The following is a 27857-nucleotide window of genomic DNA, read 5'->3' on the forward strand; positions in this document are numbered from 1 at the left end:
AGCAATCTGGATTCTCATTTTATCCACCTCGGAAGGATGGAAGGCTGAGTCAACCTTCAGCCTGGTGAGATTTGAACTGCCAAATTGTAGGCAGGCAGCAGAAGTAGCCTGCAGTACTGCACCCTAACCACTGCACCACCGCGGCTCATAATAGATAGTCCTAAACCACTGCAATCCCAGAAATTCCAGAAGAGGGGAAACCTACCGTCCCGCCAGATGTTGCTGTTTTAAAACTCTCAACATTCCCAGCCCGCATATGCAATATTTAAAAGCAACCTCAGGAGCCTCAGCTACATGGCCTCAGCTAATGCTAGGTGACCAACTGGCAATATAGGGTTATCTAAACCTGGGATTCTAGAGCACAGCCTTAGGCATAGAAATAACAGGAACCTCAAATGGATCTTAGTTCTCAATCTCTAAACCAGGGGTATTCAACCTTGGCAACTTTAAGACTTGTGGACTTTGATTCCCAGAATTGGTCCACAAATCTCAAAGTTGCCAAGGTTGAAGACCGCTACTCTAAACTGCAACGAGAGCGATCAGACAACAAAGAGAGGTGAGTCTTTTCCCTATGGCCTTGAATCAATTTTATAGAAGGAATCATTTACTAAAATAAGTGGTTTCGGGCTAAGGGAAAAAAAGGCTCATGTCATAGTACATTTATAAAAATACAGATGTCACTTATTTTTTTATTTCCATTTGAACATCAGTTATAGATAGCAGATGTTAGACTCTTCTGAGCAGCTTCTCAATTGTTCCATCCACACGATGGTAAAATACCATATGGACACTTAATACAGTGAAAGTAGTTTAGTCACATCACAATTCCAGAAGGGATCATCACTTTAATACAAAAGAAAGAGTCAAGTGAGTGAAGGGGACAGTAATATCAAGGTAGAATCATGTGGATTCTTAAAATATACTCATTTCACACTTGGGAAAAATCCTGGAACCAAAAGATGAAAAGCTACACAGACATTCATTAAAATATTGCTAATATTTTCAACAAAACACTGTTTTCATAAAACCCAGGCAATAAAGAACATATATGGTTACCTGGGCACAATTCTCTCTGATGTACACACATTCTATTTATCTCAGTGGACATGTGTGCAAATGTGCATTAAAGTAATCCTTACAGTTTATTATGCATGAGAAATATAAAGCATTAAATGGAAGCTAAACAGCCACTGCAGGAAATTTAGGAAGGCTTTAGGTTAGCAGGGGTCACTTGACTAAAATTATCTTGTTGCCTGCCCTGTGACTTTGCTTGCCTTCTACTAGCGTGGTCAAAAACTCCACCTGCCTAGCTAACAAATCGAAGGTGAATCTTACAGCTACATATGCAATAATTCTTGTGGCCATATTTAAAAGGTTTTGTGTTGAGCTTCTCTTTTTTCTTGTCAAAGCCACAGTTACCCATTTGCTACTAATGAAGAATATTGTATCCCAGAGGTATTCAAACTTGGCAGTTTTAAGACTTGTGGACTTCAACTCCCTGAATTCTCCAGCCAGCATAGCTTGTGGACTTCAACTCCACAACTCCAGCATAGCTGGCTGGAGAATTCCTGGAGTTGAAGTCCACAAGTCTTAAAGCTGCCAAGTTTGAAGACCTCTGCTGTAGCTCCTTCAGAAGATTACAGCCCAATCGCTGGGAATCTTGCCACAGGATTCCTATAAACCAACAGCTGTGGATTATTCTGACATAGAGGGTCCTTTGCTTAAACATTCATGAATCACTAAAATGCATTCAGTATATAGTCAGATCACCATACAATTACTAAAGTGACTTTTCTGTTAAAGTGAAAGGATTTCATTAGGCTTAAATCTAGATTATAATATAGTAATTAGAATGTAGTACTAGAATTTGATGAAGTAAAATTATCTGCTAAATTATTGTTTTAAGGGCATATATTATATAAATGTGCCAACTAATTTTTAATCTTCTCTTTGGCTCACAACTACACTGAATTACCAATAAACATTATTTAGAATTTTGATAATTATATAAATAGGCTACAATACAAATGGAAGAAAATACAAGACAACTCTTTAGCATGGTAAAGTCTTTGCATATAAAGAAGCAAATAGCTCATATACCTAGAACTGAACAGTTATTTTGCTGGAAAACTATTACATGTAATTCCTTTTCCCTCCCCTACCCCATTTAACAATAATGTACACAATCTACACAAGTGAATTTCTAAAAAATACATCAATATTATAATCTATTACAACAACTCAGCTACTACTATTCCCCTGATATGATAACTAAAGGGATATACATACAGCTAAACTACTTGTTTGGATTTGCTTTCTTCTTTCTTTTCCATATATTAGAGAAGCATCAATAAATAATGTTTAAATAACATTCACCATTTACCATCGTTCCTAAGAATCTACATTTTAAAAATGTTTTTTTCCCCAGCTTTACCAGGGAGCTTTATCACCTGTAAACTGGTTGTCATGTTACTTACTTCTTGATAGAAAATACTTCTTGATAGAAAGAACAGGCCTCTTACATTCCAGTCTGAAAAAATGCGAGAATCTAACATGCTGGGTAAATTTATACTGATTTCAGTGGCTCTTAAAAATATATCATACGGGGTTGGCCTTGTCCATTTAAATTAATACAGAGTAAAGATATGGACTCCAGTATTAGGGCTGATGATATGTCAGTAAAATCAGTAGAATCAATGCTTCAGTCCTATACCTGAAATGGGAATGTTAGTCTATCATCTACCAAGGATTGATCTAGTGAATCCCATTTGATATTAATAGAGCTTCAGAAGAGCAGTTGGTGATAGGAAACACCTGGAATGCTTATTATTGTTTATATATTTTCTTTATATACATATAAAGTGTATGTTGTGTGTTTGTTCTGTTAAAATATGTCTACACACACCATACATCATCACACTGTACATATAGTGCAGATTTCTTAGTTAGCTATCTTAATATAATTTGCTTTCGGGCAAACTAGAATTACGAGACCTAACTAGCTGAATGATATATTTCAAAATAATATGTTTATCCTTTGGTAAAATAATAAATCAGTTCCTATATACTTTTCAATAATCTATGGAAGCGGGCACTATTGTTTTTTAAAGAGAGGGTCTCAGAAGAATCAAACACTTAGAAAGCGATCATCTTAAAATGTATTCTACAGAACTGGTTAAAAAACAGCCAGTACTGGAAAAGAGCGCTCTAGAGAAAAACTACGGTTCAACTCATGTGGATTACAGATCTTGCCCCAATCGTTCTATTTCCTCAATCAAGAAGTCAATATCCGACTTGGAGGCTGCAGGATTTGAAATCACCATTCTGAAGAAGTTGACTTTCTCTCCCTGAGGCTGATATCCAACCATTGTGGTACCTGTTTCCATCATCAGAGCTTTGATCTTGGGTGCCACCTTGAGATTGAAACAAGAAAGAAAAGAGGTTTGGGATTCAGATCTCCCTTTGAGGGAGAAGACTAGCACATCAGCAAGGAAGCAAGGCCTGATGTAGAGAAAATACAGAATGGATGAAGAAGGTATCAGTACACCTGGTGGGCAGTCTTTCAACGTTCTCCTGAAATTCTGGTATTTGCAAGGCCAACAGAATGGGAAAGTGCCAAGATATGGAAGACAGCACTGATGGCACATTGTCGCTTTTATTTTAAAGTTTCTCTAAAATATAATCAAGTTACAAAGCTACACAAAACCATATGACCAGGTACTTCGACCATATTATTTCTGCTCCTGTCAAAAATCAATGTTAATTAGAACCATGGAGGACCTCATTCCACACACCGAGACAGTGTAAGATGTTTTGGTAGTTTGGGCAGAAAATCCACCTAGCAGATTTGGTGGTGGTGAAAGTATATAAATAAACAAAACCAACAATTCACTGGTTTTTAATGGTTTTGACAAACTTTTTGGCTACAAAATTAAGAAAATAGAGTCAGGGCAAAAGAAGCAGAACCTCATCCCTAATATAGATGAACTAGAGTGATCATTGGTTTGTAATTCAGTTGGATAATTACAGATCTAACTTTGTAATATCCGTTTTTTTGCTTAGTTATTTTTCAAACAATAGTTTGCATTAGTAACTAAGTAAACTCATTACTAAACAATAATGCAATTCTCTGTCTCATTCAAGAGACCCATTTTAAAAGAAACAAGTGGCTCTTCATTGAGCATATGAATATCACACTCATCTCCAGTTAACTTACTCATAATTTGTTGGATACCTACATAGTAGATCTACAATAGTTAATGCTTTCTACATAGAGTTCCCTGCAAGAGAGTTTGAAGTATTCGGACAATAAAGATCATGTATTGCTTTTTTGAACTGCTCTGAAATAATTAGACCGTTGTTGCTCTTCTGCCTACATCACCTATGGACCAGGAACCATTTCAAAGGTGTAAGTGGAGATAGTTGAGGGGTGTGTGTGTCTCTAATCCATCTCTGTAAATCAACAAAGAAAACCAACCCAACAGCACTGAATGTTTTCAAAAGGGCAGAATCAGGAGGGGAAAAGAGAGATACTTGTCATTCTGCCATTCCTTCGAGGTACTCCAGACAAGTAACCAATACTATGAGTATACAAGATTAGAGTAAGAAAATCTTGCAAGTTTGAAAGCAATTCTCTCCTCCCTTGCCTTCATTTTCCAGGGAACTAGAGAAGGTCCTTTCTGAGACGCTTCCTTAGCCTTCATTTCTTCTGTGGGCTGATATATCTAGTCTGGTCTGATCATTGGTCTGCCTGTGACACTTCCTCCTCTGGTCTCCCAAGATTATTCCCACAAATGATTACACACCCCACACACTCCAGGGCTTGAAAATTAATGAGGGGTGATCCAATGTTGTGAATTTACAAGACAGTGGTAGGACATTTGGAAAGTGGGAAAAGTTTGGGAAAGTTAAGAAAAACCAGGAAATATTAATCTGAGAAGGAGGAGTCACAGTTCTTGCCTCTGAATTGTTCAACTCACTTCCATTGGAGCAGTGGTGGGTTTCAATTTTTTTTACTACCGGTTCTGTGGGCATGGCTTGGTGGGTGTGGCATGACTTGGTGGGCGTGGCATGGGAAGGATGCTGCAAAATCCGCATTTCTTCCCAATCAGCTGGGACTCAGGAGGCAGAGAATAGATGGGGGCGGGGCCAGTCAGAATTTTTACTACCAGTTCTCTGAACTAATCAAAATTTCCACTACCAGTTCTCCAGAGCTGGTCAGAACCTGCTGAAACCCACCTTTGCATTGGAGCCTTTCAATCTTTCCATTTTCTTAGATACTGTAAGGATCTTAGTTTATATATTCTGTTTTTAAGCAATTATTTTGTTTTCTTACATTGTTTATCTTTGTAATGTACATTGACTCAGAAAATCTTTTTTATAAGTGTTTTTACAAAAAAATTAAAAAAAATTACCCTATGTAGTTTTTCTCTTCTTTCCTCAGAGTCTGGCATCCCTCTGAGACTTGGCGGAATGTACCAGAAACAAACGTTTGTGTGTTCAGGCTATGTATCATAAAACGAAATAAGCAAAGATTTTAATAAAATCACAAAGGCAGTTCATTAATGCACTCATCAAGAGGATTAATTTTCCTTGCTTACACAGTTGTGGTACTTTGTTTGCCATGCCTTCTGATTTTGCCCTTCAAAGTTTAGAAGAATGGAGCAAAAAAAAAAATGCAAGTCAATGCACCCAAAAGCACTTAGGACATCACTGACAGACAGGCAATTTGCACAGGAACAAATAGAGATGTTTTCCAATTCATCACCACCGTCTTTACTTTTTTCTCCAGATTATTCTCATAATAAAAAATTCACGGGAAATATAAACAGTCCATTTGGAATGCCACCTTTTGATTGACAACCCTGTTCATGCCTGACCATAACCTTAAGACAGACCTGCCGCCGTCCTCTGGGTTCACCACGGTGCTGGTGGTGGTGGACATGCTCACCAAGATGGCACACTTCATCCCATGCCGCGGACTGCCCACAGCCGCAAAAGCAGCCCGTCTCTTTCTGCAGCACATCTTCCGCCTCCATGGTCTACGGACAGGGTGGTTTCGGACCCGGAGTTCAGTTCACAGCCCGCTTCTGGAAGAGCCTGATGGCGCGTTGGAGGTGCAGGTATGTCTGTCGTCATCGCACCATCCGGAGACCGGCGGGGTACAGAGAAGGTCATCGGTATACTGGAACAGTATCTCCGTTGCTTCATCAACCAGCAACAGGACAACTGGGCCGACTACCTGTCCCTGGCGGAGTTTGCTTTTAACAACTCTCAGCACACCTCTACTCAGATGACCCGTTCTTTGCCAATGTGGGGTACCATCCGCGCTCTTCCTCTGGCACCACGGACTCTCCTGTTCCCGAACGCAGACCTTCCTGACGGAATTGCATGCGGTCCAACAGTTGGTACGTCAGCAGCTGAATCGGGCAAGGAGGATTACAAACGGTCCGCCGACCGCTCCCGACGGGCAACGCCCCGCTGGCAGTTGGAGACCGGGTGTGGCTCTCCACCAAACACCTCCCGTCCGACCGCCCGGTAAAGTTGGACCACCGATTCATCGGCCCGTTCCCTGTCGAGGCAGTCATCAACCCGGTAGCCTACCGACTGACCCTGCCACGATCCATGCGGATCCACCCGTTTTCACGGTCCCTTCTGGTTCCTGAGGCCACACGAGTCCCCTTCGGTGCCCAACAGCACCCGTCACTGTCGCTGAGGGCGGATCTGAGGAATCTGAAGTCCACAGCGTCACGAGACTCTCGCTGGCTAAAGGTCGTTTGTATCATAAAACGAAATAAGCAAAGATTTTAATAAAATCACAAAGGCAGTTCATTAATGTACTCATCAAGAGGATTAATTTTCCTTGCTTACACAGTTGTGGTACTTTGTTTGCCATGCCTTCTGATTTTGCCCTTCAAAGTTTAAAAGAATGGAGCAAAAAAAAATGCAAGTCAATGCACCCAAAAGCACTTAGGACATCACTGATAGACAGGCAATTTGCACAGGAACAAATAGAGATGTTTTCCAATTCATCACCACCGTCTTTACTTTTTTCTCTAGATTATTCTCATAATAAAAAATTCACGGGAAATATAAACAGTCCATTTGGAATGCCACCTTTTGATTGACAACCCTGTTCATGCCTGACCATAACCTTAAGACAGGGATCTCAAATTCCTGCAGTGGCTCAATCAAGCAGAAAGCCATTTCAGCTAGGATTCAAACCATTGAACAGCATGTTTTCCTTTACTTAAGTAACAAATAATAAGCAGGCCGCTAGACTGGAACAAAATACATTTCAAGGCTTTAGTGATAACACCTTTTTCTAAGGGTTATGAATCAATTGAATTTCAGTATTATGTACCTCACTGGTTTCAATTGATTTCATATTCTTCACCTGTCTACCAGAGATCAAAAAGATAAAATAACAGTAACAGGGCTGGATGGAAAATCTTTCTATTGCAAAAACATATAACTTAATTGAAAGTATTTCATGGTCAGCAACTTACCTCTCCTTCAAAAACCATCTCAAACTCCTGCCTGTTTTTAATTTTATTATAGAGGTATTCTGACAATTCAAGACATTTGTTGATTTGACTTTCGAATCCCACTGTACCCTATTTTGAAAAGAGGGGGAAAGAAATAATTCAATAATTCAATCTCATATTCTTTCTGCATCCTCTAAATAGCTTGGAGAGTAAATCTTGGAAATTTGGAGTCAAACTATGTATTTCTTTTGTCAAAGCTTTTGTCAAAGCTTTTGACAAAGCTGAACAGCAATGAAATATGGAATATTTTCAAATGTATGTATTGTCCATATTTTAAAAAGAAGTACTTTGGCCTTTGTGTGAGCAAAGTACTGTTTTGCTACTAGAGTAAGCAATTATACACAAAATATAGGCAGAATAGGAATTAAGGTGCAAATTTCATGAATTGTTTTGCTTAGATATTTAGAAAACTGATTTCTCCTTTCCTCAAGTTGTTTCACCTGGGAGATATCAATATTTTAAATCAACAATTTGCATATATTTTCTAAGAATTTAAAGGCGTATTGAATAGGTGGGAATTGACTTCTGGTTAAGCTTCTATAGAAATGTTCTGCATTTTGCTCATTATTTACCTTAGCTTTCCACATCAACCAGAATTTGAATATATCCACATGGCGTCCACATTGTATTGCTTTGTCTCCAGTGTCATAGGTGATATCATATTGCTTATCTTGTTGAAACAGATATCCTGCACACATCTGGTTGCAACCTTGAAGTATACCCTGTTGTAAAAAGCATGCCTGTTGAACATACGTCAAGCAAGAGATAAATGCAGTGCTGCATGCATTAAACATTACTGCGTATGTGTTTGCTTAAGCTTTTAAAATTGGTATTACAGTTAAATCCTCTTATTTTTCTGAGTCAGTAGAAAATCCCAGAGACAACACACTCCATCCTGCAGCCCCATTTTTCTCTCTGCTTCTTCTAGAGATCCTGATTCCAATCAATCCCAGAGGACCTCACAGCACAAAAAATCCAGTTGGGAAACACAGATGTCAATTATCCATATGATATTTTACTTAAACACCAAAGTCTGCTGTATAGTACAGGGGTGATATTCACTTACCTTCGTTACCAGTTCGCAAATGTGAGCATGCGTGCTCTCTCGCTTTGCTCACACGCGCCACTTCTGTGCATGTGCAGGGCCTTCCATGCATGCACAGAACATCAAAACATGGATAAAAGGACGTGCATAAGAGCACTAACGTGCCTACCATTCCTATCCTATAATTTCCTCGTTATCTCCAGAAACTTGGCAGGCCCGTGGGTAGACGTGGCCAGGACATGTATCTATGTAAATAAAAGGAAAAAAAAGGAAGGCCTCTGACGGACTCTTTGCTGGGAGTATTGGGGGAAGGGAAACAGAACAACCATATTATTTCTGCTCCTGTCAAAAATCAATGTTAATTAGAACCATGGAGGACCTCATTCCACACACCGAGACAGTGTAAGATGTTTTGGTAGTTTGGGCAGAAAATCCACCTAGCAGATTTGGTGGTGGTGAAAGTATATAAATAAACAAAACCAACAATTCACTGGTTTTTAATGGTTTTGACAAACTTTTTGGCTACAAAATTAAGAAAATAGAGTCAGGGCAAAAGAAGCAGAACCTCATCCCTAATATAGATGAACTAGAGTGATCATTGGTTTGTAATTCAGTTGGATAATTACAGATCTAACTTTGTAATATCCGTTTTTTTGCTTAGTTATTTTTCAAACAATAGTTTGCATTAGTAACTAAGTAAACTCATTACTAAACAATAATGCAATTCTCTGTCTCATTCAAGAGACCCATTTTAAAAGAAACAAGTGGCTCTTCATTGAGCATATGAATATCACACTCATCTCCAGTTAACTTACTCATAATTTGTTGGATACGTACATAGTAGATCTACAATAGTTAATGCTTTCTACATAGAGTTCCCTGCAAGAGAGTTTGAAGTATTCGGACCATAAAGATCATGTATTGCTTTTTTGAACTGCTCTGAAATAATTAGACCGTTGTTGCTCTTCTGCCTACATCACCTATGGACCAGGAACCATTTCAAAGGTGTAAGTGGAGATAGTTGAGGGGTGTGTGTGTCTCTAATCCATCTCTGTAAATCAACAAAGAAAACCAACCCAACAGCACTGAATGTTTTCAAAAGGGCAGAATCAGGAGGGGAAAAGAGAGATACTTGTCATCCTGCCATTCCTTCGAGGTACTCCAGACAAGTAACCAATACTATGAGTATACAAGATTAGAGTAAGAAAATCTTGCAAGTTTGAAAGCAGTTCTCTCCTCCCTTGCCTTCATTTTCCAGGGAACTAGAGAAGGTCCTTTCTGAGACGCTTCCTTAGCCTTCATTTCTTCTGTGGGCTGATATATCTAGTCTGGTCTGATCATTGGTCTGCCTGTGACACTTCCTCCTCTGGTCTCCCAAGATTATTCCCACAAATGATTACACACCCCACACACTCCAGGGCTTGAAAATTAATGAGGGGTGATCCAATGTTGTGAATTTACAAGACAGTGGTAGGACATTTGGAAAGTGGGAAAAGTTTGGGAAAGTTAAGAAAAACCAGGAAATATTAATCTGAGAAGGAGGAGTCACAGTTCTTGCCTCTGAATTGTTCAACTCACTTCCATTGGAGCAGTGGTGGGTTTCAATTTTTTTTACTACCGGTTCTGAGGACATGGCTTGGTGGGTGTGGCATGACTTGGTGGGCGTGGCATGGGAAGGATGCTGCAAAATCCGCATTTCTTCCCGATCAGCTGGGACTCAGGAGGCAGAGAATAGATGGGGGCGGGGCCAATCAGAATTTTTACTACCAGTTCTCTGAACTAATCAAAATTTCCACTACCAGTTCTCCAGAACTGGTCAGAACCTGCTGAAACCCACCTTTGCATTGGAGCCTTTCAATCTTTCCATTTTCGTAGATACTGTAAGGATCTTAGTTTATAAATGCAGTGCTGCATGCATTAAACATTACTGCGTATGTGTTTGCTTAAGCTTTTAAAATTGGTATTACAGTTAAATCCTCTTATTTTTCTGAGTCAGTAGAAAATCCCAGAGACAACACACTCCATCCTGCAGCCCCATTTTTCTCTCTGCTTCTTCTAGAGATCCTGATTCCAATCAATCCCAGAGGACCTCACAGCACAAAAAATCCAGTTGGGAAACACAGATGTCAATTATCCATATGATATTTTACTTAAACACCAAAGTCTGCTGTATAGTACAGGGGTGATATTCACTTACCTTCGTTACCAGTTCGCAAATGTGAGCATGCGTGCTCTCTCGCTTTGCTCACACGCGCCACTTCTGTGCATGTGCAGGGCCTTCCATGCATGCACAGAACATCAAAAACATGGATAAAAGGGACGTGCATAAGAGCACTAACGTGCCTACCATTCCTATCCTATTGTTTCCTTTCGTTATATCCAATTAATATAGTTATTACATACTCATACTCATATATATGCTTGTATATTGTATAATTATTTCATGCTTATCATTATATATACAGTGTGACAAAATAAAATAAATAAAAATAAATAAATGTTTATGTCCGGGCGAGTGGGCGGAGCCACCGGGAGCAGCCACTACTGGTTTGCCCGAACCGGATAGAACTGGCTGAATACCACCACTGGTATAGTACTGAGAACATATCAGTGGCCCCTTATTTGAGTCCACTTGTGTGGTATGGGAGCATTTTTTAGTCAAATGCTAAAGACCCAACAGCTAAGAATGAAGACTAGAGGAACAACAGTCATCTTTTCAGAATCATTGTGATTAACTATGCTACCCTCAAGGTCGTGGAGACAAATATCTACCACCAGGAACCTTAATCCCACTCACTGCAGTTGACACTTAGGAGTGTCCCAACAGGAAAGGAATTTTTGCAGCTTATATATGGTAATTATAGGAAATAGAGGGAGGGAGCATTCAATTTATGAAACAAACCTTTTCCCGAAGAAGAATGGCAGAACACTGCAGTAGGACTCCCATCATCTTGTGGGGATTCCATGTGACAGAGTTGGCTCTGCAAAGCAAAGGAACGTGTTTAGAAGCCATGGAATCGGAGGTGGTGATTTCTTATTTTCGCTAACATCAGGTAGGAGCAGTCTGGCACCAGTGAGATCAGGGCAGTGGTGGGATTCAGCCAGTTCGCACCACTTCGGGAGAACCGGTTGTTAACTTTCTGAACAGTTTGGCAAACTGGTTGTTGGAAGAAATCATTAGGGCAGAGAACCGGTTGTTAAATTACTTGAATCCCACCACTGGATCAGGGTAACCTGCACATCCACAATGGAGGTTATTCCACAACTAAAATATGTCAACCATGGTCAAATGGACTGATTAAAAGTCAATAATCCCATAATTAACACATTTTATAAGGTTGGATAACTATTGGCCTCCCAAATAGATCAAACAGAAAACAGAACAAAATGAATTAATCCTACTTTATTGTAAGGCTATAGTTTGAAATCATGCAAATATGAGTAACAATAGCAATAGCACTTAAACTTATATACCGCTTCACAGTGCTTTACAGCCTTCTCTAAGCGGTTTACAGCCTATTGCCCCCAACAATCTGGGTCCTCATTTTAACAACCTCAGAAGAATGGAAGGCTGGGTCAACTTTGAGCCGGTGAGACTTGAACTGCCAAACTACTGGCAGTTAGTAGTCAGCAGAAGTAGCCTGCAATATTGCATGCTAACCACTGCGCCACCACAGAGTAGATACATAGATACCATTTTGGTGTGAAGGTAACAGCATTCTGTGTGCCTTTGGCATGTAGCCATGCTGGCCACAATAACCACGAAAATGTCTTGGGGCTATTCTGGCTCTCTTGACCAAGAAATGGAGATGAGCATCGCACCCTAGAGTCGGACATGACTGGACAGGGAAACCTTTACCTTTACCTTACAACATGGGTGTAAAACTCAATTGTGTCATGGGCTGGATCATGACGTATCACAACATTTTTTGCCTTTGCGGAGCCAGGGTAGGCATGACCACAGGCTGCCAATTTGACAGGCCTACCTTACAATAGCAAAATCTTGCAAGTCTAAAAGGACAAATCTCCCATTGTCTCTTTTTATTGTCTGATAAGTTAGGATGGATTTTTTCCTAAGTGTCTTTTTTTTTGCCTGTTATTCAGCTTCACACTTCCCCCTTTTATCAGATCATTCCCTAGGCAGCATCTCTTCCCCTCATTTCCCAAGGTCACTTGTAATGGTTGCAGCATCCTGTAAGCTTATGATGGCCATTTGAGATCTTCCTAGCTTGTTTCAAGCAAGCAAAGTCAGTGGGGAAGCCAGCAGTGAAAGTTGCAAGTTATTGTCACGTGATGTTTCACTTAAAATTGCTGCAAAAAAGGTTATGAAATCAGGTGCTCACTTAATGACCACACTGTCTAATGACAAATGTATTGATCCCTATTGCGGTCGTAAATTGAGGAGTAACTATACAAATAGAGTAAAATACTTCATTCTTTTAGGTAGTCTTATAGACTTTCTTCAGGATTATCTGTCAACACTTCTATTCATTTTGGAGGAGCTAAGAAGAATGAGACGCTCCTTCTAAGATGCTAAGATGTTGAGCTTGTCGATCGAAAGTTCAGTGATTCGAATCCCTAGTGCTGCCGTGTAATGGGGTGAGCTCCCATTACTTGTCCCAGCTTCTGCCAACCTAGCAGTTCGAAAGCATGTAAAAAATGCAAGTAGACAAATAGGGACCACCTTTGGTAGGAAGGTAACAGCGTTCCGTGCGCCTTTGGCGTTTAGTTATGCTGGCCATATGACCACGGAGATGTCTTTGGACAGCATTGGCTCTTCAGCTTTGAAATGGAGATAAGCACCGCCCCCCAAGAATGACTAGCACATATGTGTGAGGGGATTCTTTACCTTTACCTTTAAGAAGAATGAATATAGATTGAAATGGTTTCCCCCACCCCCCAAATTCAGCTGGAGAAACTGAAAAAAAAAAGGGGCATGCATAAGAGCACAAAAGTGCCTACCGTTCCTGTCCTATTGTTTCCTTCATTATATCAAATTAATATAGTTGATGCATATTTTTTTTACTTATATATATATATATTTTTCTTCAAGATATGTTGTTTTATTTATGACAATGTTTGTGTATACTGTTGTGACAAAAAGAAATTAAAAAAAAACACCTACAGAATAGCAAGATGATTCCTTAGGTTTTCAAGAGGGAACCATTGTGGATGCAGTTCTAAATGTGGATATATTGTTTGCAAGAGATTCTGGGTGAAAATACAAGAACTGAAAATTCAAGAAATAACGCATATACTGATACTGTATCTTATAAGAAACTCTCTTAAGCATTTCTTAATAGTATAATAATGACTAAATCGGCTGGTAGTTTAAGGAAATGAAAATTGCCACACTGCTATTAAAATTGTGTCCATAAGAGGGCTCTCTCAAGAATTGAATTAGTGTATCAGTTTACCAGCGGAAAACTGACAGTAATTAATTGGCATTCATTACACTATCCGCTTATCATTATTGTCTATTAAATAGCAAAATTAATCCTCAAAGAACAGCTGCCCTGAATGTATTTTCCATCCTTTGGGCAGCTTGTCATATTGCTTCCCCTACAAAATAAAACTATTTCAGGGTTCTGCCACTTGATAGGCAATCATAATATCTTCATTTGTCAACATTTTGGTCTTAATACTGCAGCAACTTAGCACCAGGTTGGTTCCCAAATAATTCTAGTTATGATCTAGTGCAGGTTGAAGACATTCTTGCAGCCCATTTTTCTAAGATACGTTTATCCCATTAAAATCATGGTTCACATATGCCACTGAATACAATATTCATAATTACTGTAGATTTTGCAAAACAGAGATTGCTGAATTATAACCAGCATGGACATGATGGCTTAGAGGGCAATGGGGGAGAGGAGGAGGTTGGGAGCAACATCTGGGAACTCTCTTCCATTCTTGTTGGAGGTTGGGGGAAGACAATGCTTATGCTGATATATTTATAATCACTTACACGATCACCATTTGTAATCTTTCCAGTTCACTTCCAATAAGCAAAATCGATAAGGATGATTATTTAAGAGCATATGCACCAATGACAAATTCCTTGTGTGTCCAATCACGCTTGGCCAATAAAGAATTCAATTCAATTCAGTTCAGTTCAGTTCACTTCAAATCTATTCTATTCTATTCTATTCACTACTCATCTCATTTCAAAGCAATTCTGGGCGACTTACAAAAGTCAATGGGGGAAGCCAAATTCACGTAACAACTATAGTGATTCGCTTCAAAACTTTGGCAAAAAAAAAAAGGATGTAAAATGGGGCAAAATTCACTTAACAATGCCTTGCTTAGTGATGGAAATTTGGGGCTCAAATGTGATCCTAAATAGAGGACTACCTGTATACATCTTGTTTTCTGCACAATCCAGACTATCTAAATGCGACCTTCAGCCAAATTTGTGCGCTCATGATGTAAAGCATGTACAACTTCTACCAGCATAGTGGTCATACCGTACTTGGTTTCACATCATGCTGTACTGAAGACCGTGGACTTGAGATGGTTCAAGAGTACATCAAAAGGTTTCTAGCAGGAAATGAGTGAGCCCTGACCACATTTTTGACACTCCCGAAGTAAATTGTAACCTTACGAATGATTATGAGATGTGCAGTAAATATAGCTGCTTCTTTTATTTTAACTAAAATTGGTGATAAATCTTAACGGAAGTGAAAACTATTAAGAAGTTGCCCTCATGAAGCTCACTGTGAGACCGTTGTAATAATGATACAATTGGCAAAGAGAAAATAATCACAAGAGTCCATTCAAAGAGGAATGAAATATACAAAGGAATTACTATGAGAATTCTTGTCTTAGTTTATCAATATTCTTATAAGGTGAATTGGGTAATCTTCAATTGTATGTAATAAAATTTCAAGAACCACACAAGAACTTTGCTAAAGGATCAGAAGAATTTTCCCCTAGAATTAGACTTATAACATGGAATAAATTCCCTGTGGAAATTCACATGTGGAAGTGGAGAGGGCCATTTTATGCTGCTTGGTGTCTATGGAGATTCTCAATCATCCAGGTCATGATTATCCAAAAGGTGCTTTTTCCAAAAGGCAGCTGGACTTCCTTGTTGTTGTTTTTTCTTTGCAAACATTTCACTTCTCATCCAAGAAGCTTCTTCAGTTCCACTTTATGCTGCTGAGGCTGAGCCTATTAGTTCTTATAGTTAACCTGCCTTTCAATATGATGGATGAAGAATGCAAGCTGATACACATTTATTTAGAAGTAACTGCTACTGTGTCCAAATTGTAAATATATTCTAAATAAAATAAGAAAATTAAGTAGGAGATTTTTTCCTCTTTTTTTTAAAAAAAAATACCTTTTGTTTGGCATCCAGGATTTTGGCTTCTAGATCAGCAGGTATTATTTTGCCCCTGCAACCAAAGTGAAATGTGAAAGCCAAATCTGACATACAAGAAAGAAAAACGAAAAAAGGACTAAACAGAAATGAAACAATAGTAGGGCATTCACTGATGCTGTTATTATGTCCTTTGCATTGTTCCAACCTGAACATAAACACAAAGACACCCAGCTAAAGATGTATAAATATCTCACCTTTCATTGCACTTTATTAAAATCACATTTTCAGTACCAAATCCAAGCGCAGCTCCAGCTTTCTTTATTGAATAGTGACTCTGAAACAACAATCAATAGATAATGTTAATTTGCTATGATTGCTTTTGAACTCCAAAATTCTAAGGAGGAAGAAGGGAAATGAAACAAAATAGACATAATCTCTCCAGAACAAGGCTGATGACAAAAATCACAATATCCAGTAATCACAATCATGTTAATTGAAATTATTGAGCTCACATGTTCTGAGGTAAAAAGGACCAGTTTAGGCACTGCAGCCATGCCTTTGGTTTTGACTTCTGGGAAATATTTATAACGGGCAGCCATGATGCTATACATATTGGATATAGCGCCACCTATAATGAGAAGACCCAACAATAGAGTATTAGAAACATGAAAATAAGAAGATTGATACAGTTCTATGACAAAGGTATAAGCGGTATTCGTGAACTATGTTGCAAATGTAGCCAAAAAAGCATCAATATACAATGAACCAATAGATAAAAGTTAATGATAATCACCTCTGTTTTTACTCAAGCTAACTCTCCAGTTTTATGAATATTACCTTTTCTTAAGGTAATATTTGCAAAAACTTGAAATTCAACAACGTTCCTCAGGAAATGGTGAACAAGTTATGGTTTCCTGAAATCTCTGCTTAAATATTGAGGCCAAGAAATTCTATTGGTCCCAATTGTTTTGTGTTGTTTTGGATATTGTCATGATTAGATGCAAACAAGAACATTTTTTACATTTCTATTAAAAAAGAAGCATATTAAGTTTTTAGTTAATATGTTAGTTAATATTTTGACTATCTTAAGTCACATTATCAAGAAAGGTTAGGAAAGTTAACTTTGCTAATATTGAAGACTGCAATAATTAAAATACTCAATACTAAAAGCATAGAAAATCACTCACCATATATCAGTATATATAATGTTAGCCTCATTTAATATAAGTAAAATCAAAACCCTAAAAGTCATGTAAGTTATAAAATAGGAGAATGTCCTTTGTTTGGCCTCTGAAGGAAAGTAATTTATAGACTGTAATTGAAAGCCAAAAATCAAAAGGAGTCTAATACCACCTTTTCAGAATAACCAAGTTAAATTAAAAAGCATAAGCTTTTCTGACTTACTGTACTGTTACATACGAAAGGTCTAAAACCATACAGACTATCTGCTTATGTTCAGTTGCTGACTGGGCTTTGCAGCATTTCTGACCAGTGGAATTTAATTTTTTTTACTTCTGATTCTGTGGATGTGGCTTGGTGGGAGTGGCAGGGGCCAGTCAGAGATGGTATTTACCAGTTCTCCGAACTACTCAAAATTTCCACTACCAGTTCTTCAGAACTGGTCAGAACCTGCTAAATAGCACCTCTGTTACTGACCACCTGGGTGCTAGAGACAACTTGTCAAGAATGGAGTGGAAACCCTTTATGGACTTGGAAGACCCTTTTTAATGATCATTTCTATCCTTTCTTTTTCTTTTTTCTTTCTTATTCACAATCCTTTTTATTTTCTTTATTTTCTAATATTTTCATTGGTTTTATTTTATTAAAGATTTATTCAGTTAAAAAAATGGAATTAAACCTACCAGGTGAGAATATTCCATCGCCATCTTTATTGGACCATCCAATAATCTCTCTCATTTTTCGAAGTGTTATTTGTTCCATGAGTACAAAAACAGGTGCAATTTCATATGTAAACCTGCATAAACAAACATAAATAAATACAGGTAATCCTTGACTTACAAAAGTTCACTTAGTGACAATTCAAAGTTACAACGGCACTGAAAAAAGTCACTTATGACTATTTTGCACACTTACGATCGTTGTAGCAATCCCAGGGTCATGTGATCACAATTCAGGTGCTTGGCAACTGGCTCATATTTAAGGCAGTTGCTGTGTCCCAGGAGTCATGTGACTCCCTTATGCAACCTTCTGACAAGCAAAGTCAATGGAGAAACCAGATTCACTTAACAACTGTTGTTAACACTGCAGCTGCAGTGATTCACTTAACAAACGTGGCAAGAAAAGTTGTCAAATGGGGCAAAATTCACTTAACAAATGTTTCACTTAGCAACAGAAATTTTGGGCTCAGTTGTGGTCATAAATTGAGGACCACCTGTAAATATTTTTACTTGGCAAAATGCTGGTTTTCTATTTTTCAAACGTAATTATTATCTAACATAGAAAGTTATGAAAACAGTATCCTAACATCATCAGAAAGCTATTCAGGAAGAAAATTAGAGCTTTAAAAAAGTCATATTTATAGGAATGTATTTGGCTTTCTCCAGAGAGCTAATTATAAATGCCACACTATCAAAACCTTTCATCAGTAATTAAAAAGGGCAATATTCTAATTACTAATTACAGGTAACAAAAGGGAAATTCACTGTTTTGTCCATTTAGTACAAAACATACACCCATAGTTTATAATTTAATATATCATCTATTTCTCCACATGTACCAAAATTCCCACATAAAGCCATTTTGTTCTCTTTGAAGATCAAGAAAAGGCTAAAAAAGAATTACTTTGGGTATGGAGTGGAAAGTTTTCCTTCATTAAGATTGCAGCAGAAGACTATTACGTCTCACTTAAACTATACTGGAAATAAACCAAAGAGGAGCTAATTGCCATAATATAATTCTTCCACTCTGTTGGGTAGCAAAGATCGCAACTAAATCCTGCCAGCTATTACAGCAAGACAGTAAATGGTTATGCCTCAACAACTAAAATAGTATGTTACTTTGGGAGGAGCTGCCAAACATCAAGGCTCATAACATTGGAAGAGATTGTTTAAGCCATGCAGTCCAACAATTGTAGCCAGAACATAAACAACAACAATTCCAAAGAGCATCACATGAACCTAAGAGTACAACTCATTCTGAATGTACATTAACAGGGGATCTATGACCAATCACAACTTTCTGAGCAAATAATTTGATAGGGCTCCTATGAAGTACAGAGCATTATGCACTCCTACGGTATTAACACATTGGATTTACTTTAATGTTCAATAATGAATCAATTAATTACCTTTGCTTACCACAAAGCGAGCAAGGATTGCAACAATAAAGCAATAAAAGGAGCACAGTGCTGTGCTGTGCTACTATGATTTAAAAAGTCAGCAGTTGTAAGTAAGCAACATATCATGAAAAAGTAGACTGAAGGATGCCGAACAAATCCTGCTGAAAATCCAGCAAGATGGCCCTCCTGATACTGCAACCTCCAGAGGAAGGATTTATTCAGTGTTGGGAATCTACCCTAAGTGACACAACGCTAGGACAGATATAAGGCCTTGGACATCAAAGCTGGAAATCCTGCATATTTTGTATTTCACTCAACAATATCTGGTACATTTTCTATTCTCTTGCCATTTCATTTACTTAGGGATCATTCCCCCACCCCTTGGATGGTTTTTCTTTCTTTTCTGTTTCTTTTTCCATTCTGCGGAAGCTGAGCAGACCTTGGCAGCTCCTCCCAGTGGCCACCATTTTAACTTTCCCAGAAAGCTCGGCAAAATGTTTGTTAGTACAAAAAAAAGCAAAACAAGGTCAGGTTCAGTGACTGGGTTAGTTCAGCTTCCATTCTGAGGAAGTGGAAGGGAGGAAATCACAGCCACCATAGAGAGATCAATATAAGAACCCTCCCCCTCCTTCTTGAGAGTGGGGCCACTCAGAAGTTCCTTTCACTAGCAGTGACAAGGTAATGCATTTGATTGTTGCTCCTGGCCGTTTCTCAAGCCCATCTCAACCAATGCATTGTTTGGAGATGTTCCCAGGGAGGGAAAGAGATGGGTAGAATGCAGTTGCCACTAAAAGCTGCCATTATAATTTTTATTCCTTGCATGACAGTGAAATAGATAGGGCTGGCCTTAGGAGGCAGATGCTGCAAGCAGTGATTGGCAGCCGCCAAGCTGTCAGTGGAAAGAGTGGCATACTCCACCCAAACAAATAGGGGACCATTGAACTTGCCTGCTATGGCAGGAATGGTGGGGGGGCTTGTTCCACCTTTATCTTGACCCTGCCCTGTTTTTTGTTTTTCCCAGCCACATGCTGGAATTATGTAATGTTTATCTGGGAAGAAAACAGTGCCCACAAGAACAGTCTGCTAATGTGTGTTCTGTCGCTGCAGGCAACCGGGAATAAGAATGAAAAAAAGGACCACAAAGGGAGAAAAGCTCTCCAAAGGGAACCGAGCACTGAATGGCCTTTTCACAAAGAAATGAAGCTTCCAGCAAAAAAGCAAATTAAACTGATCAAGGGAACCAACATCATTTCAAAGAACAAACATGTCCGCTCTATTGTATATTCTCAGCGTATCGTGTTTCTAAAGGGCTGTGGTAGAAGGTTTAACTTATTTAATAATCGGGTGGTTCCTGAAACGCCCTTCTGTGACCAGAAGGCTTTTTCTCTGTGCAAAAGGTCATGGAGACTTGCATGCAATGCATTCAAGGAATAAATGAAGAATTAACAGAAAAGCACATAAACCCATGTCTGCTTAAGTGCTACAGTATGTAGTACCCAGCTTCAGGTAGGTAAATAATGGTGGGTAGAAATTAATGCCTGGGGAAATCCAGGATGGGAGTAGGAATTTACAGGTACAGGTAATCCTCAATTTACAACAGTTTGTTTAGTGACCGTTCAAAGTTACAACAGCACTGAAAAAAGTGAGTTATGACCATTTTTCACACTTATGACTATTGTAGCATCCCTATGGTCACGTGATTTACATCCAGATGCCTGACAGCTGGTTCATATTTATGACGGTTGCAGTGTCCCAGGATCACGTGATTCCCCTTTTGCGACCTTCTGACAAGCAAAAGTCAATGGGGAAGCCAGATTCATTTAACAACCGTGTTACTAATTTAACAACTGCAGCGATTCACTTAACAAATGTGGCAAGAAAAGTCATGACACGGGACAAAACACTTCACAAGTGTCTCACTTAACAACATAAATTCTGGGCTCCGTTATGATCGTAAGTTGAGGACTACCTGTAATAAAATAAGTACTGCAATGCAAAGTAAGTTTGTTAGTTAATTGTGTTATAAAGTCACATCTAAGCATGGAACTAGCTTCACTTGGTAGAGATAATATAATGCATCAGGAATTTCTTTCGTAATCTGTGACATATCCCCCCACCATACTACTATCAGCTGTTTAGATGTGCTATGCTTATACATGGATCTAGCAATCTTCCAAAAGAGCTCTAACCCTATGTAGAACTATATAACAGGAGCAGTGACAGAAAATGGGTTGGGTGATGCAGCAGGAATGGCCATGATACTGCACTGCAGACCCCACCAAATGTCTGTCAGCTGCTCAACTGGGCCATTTTTACACATCCTGGAGCAATTTTTGGTAGGCGATAAAGTCACCACGTCTAGACATTTATGAGAAGTTAGCAAGCTGTATCCTTCCATAAGGGGAGTGATTGGTCATATTTTCTTCTCTCCTGATAAAATTTAGTGGAAGGAAAAAGAAAAATTCCTTTCCTCTATGTGTCTGTTTGCAGTAAAGAAGAATGGTACCATTTGCTAACAGCATAGCTTTGGCCGAGTACGAATTGGCAATAGAAACAAGAAATGTCATGTTAATTCAGTTTTCTGGTAGGTCAGTGGTGGGAAAAATAACCTTTAACTTGGCCATGTGGAGGAGCCTTAAAACAAAAATCTTTAACGAAGGTCTAAATTGTTGGATCAAGGTAAGGATGTTCAAGGTCTACCCTCAACCATGGAAGGTTGCTGGGAGTACTTCCTTTGGTCCTGTTACTCTTTCTCAGAGTGCTGTACCATACAAGATTGTGGGGAAAAATGAGGAGTGTGAGATATACCACCTTGACAGTGGTAGAATTTTTTTACTACCAGTTCTGTGGGCGTGGCTTGATGGGCATGGTTTGGTGGGCGTGGCAGGGGAAAGATACTGCAAAATCCCCATTCCCTCCCCAGTCCTGGGGGAAGGATATTGCAAAATATCCATTCCCACCCCACTCTGGGGCCAGCCAGAGGTGGTATTTGGTGGTTCTCCGAACTACTCAAAATTTCCGCTGCCAGTTCTCCAGAACCTGTCAGAACCTGCTGAATAGCATTCCTGCACCTTGAACTCCTGAATGAAAAACAGGTAATAAATCTAATAATTAGACATATATTTCACTGGAGAATAATGATAAAAATACTCCAACATCTCACTGAATTCCATGGAATATAAATTTTAATTGTCTGGCCTGGATACTTTGATCATTTTTTCTAGGATACTGTGGAGTATAAATCAGTTTAATTAAAAATAGGTCCCTTTGCTGCTTTAAATAGTAGCACTGAATGGAAAAATCAAAGGCACAAGAAAGAATATACAGACTATTGTACACTAAAGCAAATGAGGAAGCTTTGTCAAGTCAAATATTTTGCAGAATTCAACATAACAACATACATATGTTAATTCACCAAGCTAACAAGGGCTCAACAGAACCTCCTTAGTGGACAATTAGACATTTCCTTTTCAGTTTGCAAGTGAAATGCCTCCATCTTATAACACACAGCTTTTCTGTCTCGAGGCATTTTCAACCACTTATGAATGTAGCCATCATAGCATGCAATGACATACAGAGACGAAACACATAGAACAAGAATCTAAATTCACTTTTGAATGGGATGAATGGAGCCCTGTCATTCTTTATAAAGGTCTTGCAGATCAGGGCAGAGTTCTCATCTCCTATTCTTCTATATCATGTTCGTAGAGAACAGGAGAGGGGCTTTTATATCAAAAGGCCAATTTCAATGGTTACCAGGCATTTCATATCCCCTATCTTGACTTTAATATTAATAAATGCAGTAACAACAGCATTTGTGAGAAATGTAAAACTAACAAGTGCCTTCCAGCAGCTTGATTCCTGTTCCTATTTGCACTTTTTTAATGCTTCCAGCGAGGGAGTTGTTTTTCCATTTTGCATCTTACAAGCTTCTTCTATGACCACAGACAGGCAGTTCAAACCAAATCTGGAAAGCTTGGTCTTGGTTTTAATTAACCTGATTTCAAGGTCAATGGCTGGTGTGCTCCTTAGCAGCAACTATGTCAGTATGCCTAATGAGACTGAGAAGGGGCAGGATCCAACCAGTTATAGAAAAAAAATGGCTGACCTCTGCTTTTTTGGTGGCTTTGGCCGTTTCTCTTTTCCTCTCACATCCAGACCCATTAGCCTCTCCGTAAACACCATAGGACAGCACAACCCCAAAGCTGCCTTAGTGTTTCCAATATTTTCTAGCTACCATTTGTACAGTAACCTGTAACTACTAAATGTCTATGGAGATTTTCAGTCATCTAGGTCAGGGGTCTCCAATCTTGGCAACTTTAAGACTTGTGGACTTCAACTCCCAGAATACCAGACCCCTGATCTAGGTCATGGTTGTCCCAAAGGTCATTTTTCAAGTGGCAACTGGATTTTGTTTTTGTTTTTCTTTGAAGAAAAAAAATCAAAGAAAAACCAAAAAGTGCAGTTGCCTCTTGAACAAGGACTTTTGGGACAACCTGTAATTAATTCATCTAAGCATACTTCATTATCTTTCTGCCACTCAGAGAAGAGTGAATGGACACAGGTGAAAGCAAGTGAAGACAGCTAAGGAAACCACTTGTCCCTGTCTTCTTGTTTTTATCTTTTGTAAAATTCACATGGACGTAAGTCTGAAGGTTTACTGCTTGTTTAAAAAGTTTTGAATGCTACATTTAATAGCAATGAGGCTCAGTGATTGTCCCTTAACTAGGGCTTTCCTGAAGTGCAGGTATACAACTCAACTTTGGCCACGATCCCCTCAGATTTGAATCTGATTTCTGGGTACCAAAGAAAAGCAAGGCTGGGCTTACATGTTTGTATTAGCTGTAGAGGTCAGCCATTCCCCAGCCAAACCAATGATATCAAGCCCCGTGGAAAGCTGGTTGAAAAAACGAGGGTGACCTAGAAAAAAAAAGAAAAGACAGCTGCTTAAATATCATAGTTATCGGTTCATCCATACATATCCATGATAGAGAAAATAGAAAAGGGAAGGGACAACCAATTCTATACATTTACCAGCAGTGTTGTAGAGCAGGAGTGTCAAACGCGATCCCATTGCGGGCCGTATCAGTTTGTTTGTTTGTCCTTGGGGGGCTGGGAGGGCGTGGCCTGGTTGTCATGGCCAACTGCATGGGCGTGGCCAAGGTGGGCCGGATCCCTCGCCGTCTCCAGAATGGCCCCACGGGACAACTCTGGGCCTATCGCAGGCCAGATGCGGCCTGTGGGCTGCATGTCTGATATATCTATTGTAGAGGAATTGTGAGTTCAGAAGGCATTCCTTCTTAATTTTATGAATAGGAAAAAATACAGTAGTTCTCAACTTACAGCCATTCATTTAGCATCCGTTCAAATTTGCAACAGCCCTGAAAAAAGTGACTTACAATTAATCCTTGCACTTAATCCTTGCAGGACCCCCATGGTCACATGATGAAAATTCAGGCGTATTTACTACAGTCGCAGTATCCCAGGGCCGTGGGATTGTCATTTGTGACCTTCCCTGCTGGCTTCAATGAGCAAAGTCAATGGATGAAGATGGATTCGCTTAACAATGTGTGATTCCCTTAACAACTGCAGTGATTCGTTTCATCGTGGCATAAGTTGTAAAATTGGATGCGACTCCTTTAATAACCCCCTTGCTTGGAAATTCTGGTCCCAAATACACTATTGTTCCAGGGATTTACCAGAAAGTCCAGTTGCCTCTTGGGAAAAAGAAAAAAGACACTTTGGGTGTTTCAGTGATTGCTTTGATAGTTTTTTTTTTTTTAATTTACATTTATATCCTGCCCTTCTCCGAAGACTCAGGGCGGCTTACAGTGTATAAGGCAATAGTCTCATTCTATTTGTATATTTACAAAGTCAACTTATTGCCCCCCCAACAATCTGGGTCCTCATTTTACCTACCTTATAAAGGATGGAAGGCTGAGTCAACCTCGGGCTGGGCTTGAACCTGCAGTAATTGCAGGCTGCTGTGTTCTAATAACAGGCTTCTAACAGCCTGAGCTATTACGGCCCCTAATAGTGATTTGCCCATTAAAGGTATAGCCCGATCTATATTTCCCTTGCCTGCTGCTAATGCTAGTCTTTTTCTTTGTCATTTGTAGATGCCAGGAACTGCCCTTAGTAGGAGATAGAAAGGAAAATTTCCTTCCTTCCTTCCTTCCTTCCTTCCTTCCTTCCTTCCTTCCTTCCTTCCTTCCTTCCTCCCTCCCTCCCTCCCTCCCTCCCCCTTTCCTTTCCTTTCCTTTCCTTTCCTTTCCTTTCCTTTCCTTTCCTTTCCTTTCCTTTCCTTTCCCTCCCTCTCTCCCAGTGGTGAAATCCAATTTTTTTTACTACCGGTTCTGTGGGCATGGCTTAGTGGGCATGATGTAGCTTGGTGGGCGTGGCTTGATAGGCATGGCAGGGGAAGGATATTGCAAAATCCCCATTCCCTCCCCACTTCTGGGGGAAGGATATTGCAAAATCCCCATTCCCACCCCACTCTGGGGCCAGCCAGAGGTGTTATTTGCCAGTTCTCCGAATTACTCAAAATTCCCACTACCGGTTCTCCAGAACCTATCACAACCTGCTGGATTTCACCCTTGCTCTCCCATCCCTCCCTCCTATCTTTCCGCATCCTACTCTGAAGCACAGTCCATTCAAACTATCTTCCCTTGAAACTAATGTGGAGAATGTAGTCAAACTCAGATGTATGAAGAAATGTCTGTTTTGGTATTTATGCCGGGACAATTACTTTATAACATGTCAACATATTGAAGACTTCATCCCTATCCATATCTACCAGTAGCAAGCGCTTTGGAATGTAGAGAGACTTCATTCTAAAATTAATTATAGATTGTCCCATAAATGTGAAATAAGCATGTTATTTATTTATTAAAGTGTTTATGGGTTTTAAGGATTAATATGGAATAATATCTCATTATTTTAAATGAAAGAAACATAGCTTCAACATTAGAAAACAGATTTAACTTGCAGCAGGAACTAGCTATGGAGGAAGACAGTAGATCCTGTTCTCATGAAAGTTGTGAAGCCATTTGCCTATATCTTTCACTTTCACTCTTTTTGTTGTTTTAGAGCACAAATGTCAAACTTGCTGCATCATGTTGCTGTCACATGATGTATTGTGACGTTTTTTTTCCCCTTCGCGGAGCTGGGGTGTTTGTGATGCATCTGTCCCACAGGCCGCCAAATTTGACATTCCTGTTTCAAGAGACTGAACAATCTTTTCCAATCTGGTGTTGGCCAGATCTGCTAGACCTAAACTCAAACTAGTCAAAATATCATGCTGGTTGGGGTTATGGGAGTTAATCCAACACCTCTGAAAAGCACCAGATTAAGTAAGGCTTATTCCAAAGATAGCAATAGCAATAGCAGTTAGACTTATATACCGCTTCACAGTGCTTTACAGCCCCCTCTAAGCGGTTTACAGAGTCAACCTATTGCCCACAACAATCTGACTCCTCATTTTACCCACCTCAGAAGAATGGGAGGCTGAGTCAACCTTGAATCTGGTGAGATTTGAACTACCAAATTGCAGGCAGCCGGCAGTCGGCAGAAGTAGCTTGCAGTACTGCACTCTAACCACTGTGCCACTGTGGCTTTGTAGGCAAACTAATTAATTCTCATAATCTGTAGGCAAAGAGCAAGCATATTTTGCCACTGTTTATTTAACAGTAACAGAGTTGGAAGGGACCTTGGAAGTCATCCAGTCCAACCCCCTGCTCACGCAGGAGATCTATACTACGGATTCGAACTGCTGAACTGCCGATCTTTCCGATCGGCAAGCTTAGTGTCTTAGCCTTAGTCTTATTCATCTATTAATTCCTATATTCCAAGGGAGTAACAGTGCTAGGAGTGGCCTATACTGATATAGTTTTAGTAGCATCCTACACTGTATGCCTCTTTGTAGTGTATGTAGTGTTTTTAGCTACTATCCTTAATATGAAATGTTTGGTGAGTAGCTTAGTTGTCATGCCAAATTCCAATTATCATGTCTTGCTGCAGCAATACGTATGACCAAACTTGGAGAATGATGAAAAGGGATCTCCAATCCAAAGGTTATATTTGCATTTGTTGTGCTTTACAGATACTGATTATTTCTGACAACAATTCAAAGCCGTAGGCAAGAACTCTGCTGCATTTTTCAGCAGGCGCAAGAAGGATGTTTGTTTTCTCCACCAGGCATCATATGAACAGGGCTTTTAAAGGCAAACTTCTGAAGTAAAATAGTACATTACAATCTTGCCACCTTCCGGTTGTGGATTTACATAGGAACCTCCCATCAGAAGATCTATTCGTAGGCCACACTCCAAAGCCAAAGACCTGCATAGCTGAGAATTCAATCTACCTCAGTTGGAATGTCACATTCCTACCGCAATCCTAACAGCAGTAATTACATGGATAGCACTCATACTTCAGTAGAGACCAAATTGGGACCTGGGCTAGTACTATTACATTCGTCAGGCAGAAGGAAGCTGTAGAAATTTAAGAATCTTGCTAATGAAGAAGCAATCAAGTGATATCAAAATCAGGGTCCCTTTAAAACAGGGGTGTCAAACTCAAGGCTCGGGGGCCAGATCCGTCTCTCGGGGTGCTTAGATCTGGCCCGTGGAGCCACCCTGGAAACAG

General features: G+C 39.5%; 1 protein-coding gene across 1 annotated transcript in view; it reads right to left on the reverse strand.

The window, feature by feature from the left end:
- Nucleotides 1–692: 692 nt before the first annotated feature.
- GAD1 (glutamate decarboxylase 1) overlaps nucleotides 693–27857 on the reverse strand; it is a 57976-nt gene continuing 30811 nt past the window's right edge. The window contains exons 3-13 of the mRNA XM_058187732.1: nucleotides 24044–24134; nucleotides 17779–17891; nucleotides 16429–16544; nucleotides 16171–16250; nucleotides 15935–15989; nucleotides 11799–11857; nucleotides 11495–11573; nucleotides 8120–8269; nucleotides 7509–7616; nucleotides 5415–5504; nucleotides 693–3413 (exon numbers count right to left, since the gene is read on the reverse strand). Coding sequence (XP_058043715.1) covers nucleotides 3240–3413; nucleotides 5415–5504; nucleotides 7509–7616; nucleotides 8120–8269; nucleotides 11495–11573; nucleotides 11799–11857; nucleotides 15935–15989; nucleotides 16171–16250; nucleotides 16429–16544; nucleotides 17779–17891; nucleotides 24044–24134 — 1115 coding nt within the window. The 3' untranslated portion in view covers nucleotides 693–3239. The remainder of the gene's footprint in view (nucleotides 3414–5414; nucleotides 5505–7508; nucleotides 7617–8119; nucleotides 8270–11494; nucleotides 11574–11798; nucleotides 11858–15934; nucleotides 15990–16170; nucleotides 16251–16428; nucleotides 16545–17778; nucleotides 17892–24043; nucleotides 24135–27857) is intronic.

The sequence above is a fragment of the Ahaetulla prasina genome, chromosome 1 (genome assembly GCF_028640845.1).
Source record: "Ahaetulla prasina isolate Xishuangbanna chromosome 1, ASM2864084v1, whole genome shotgun sequence".
Taxonomy (NCBI): Eukaryota; Metazoa; Chordata; class Lepidosauria; order Squamata; family Colubridae; genus Ahaetulla; species Ahaetulla prasina.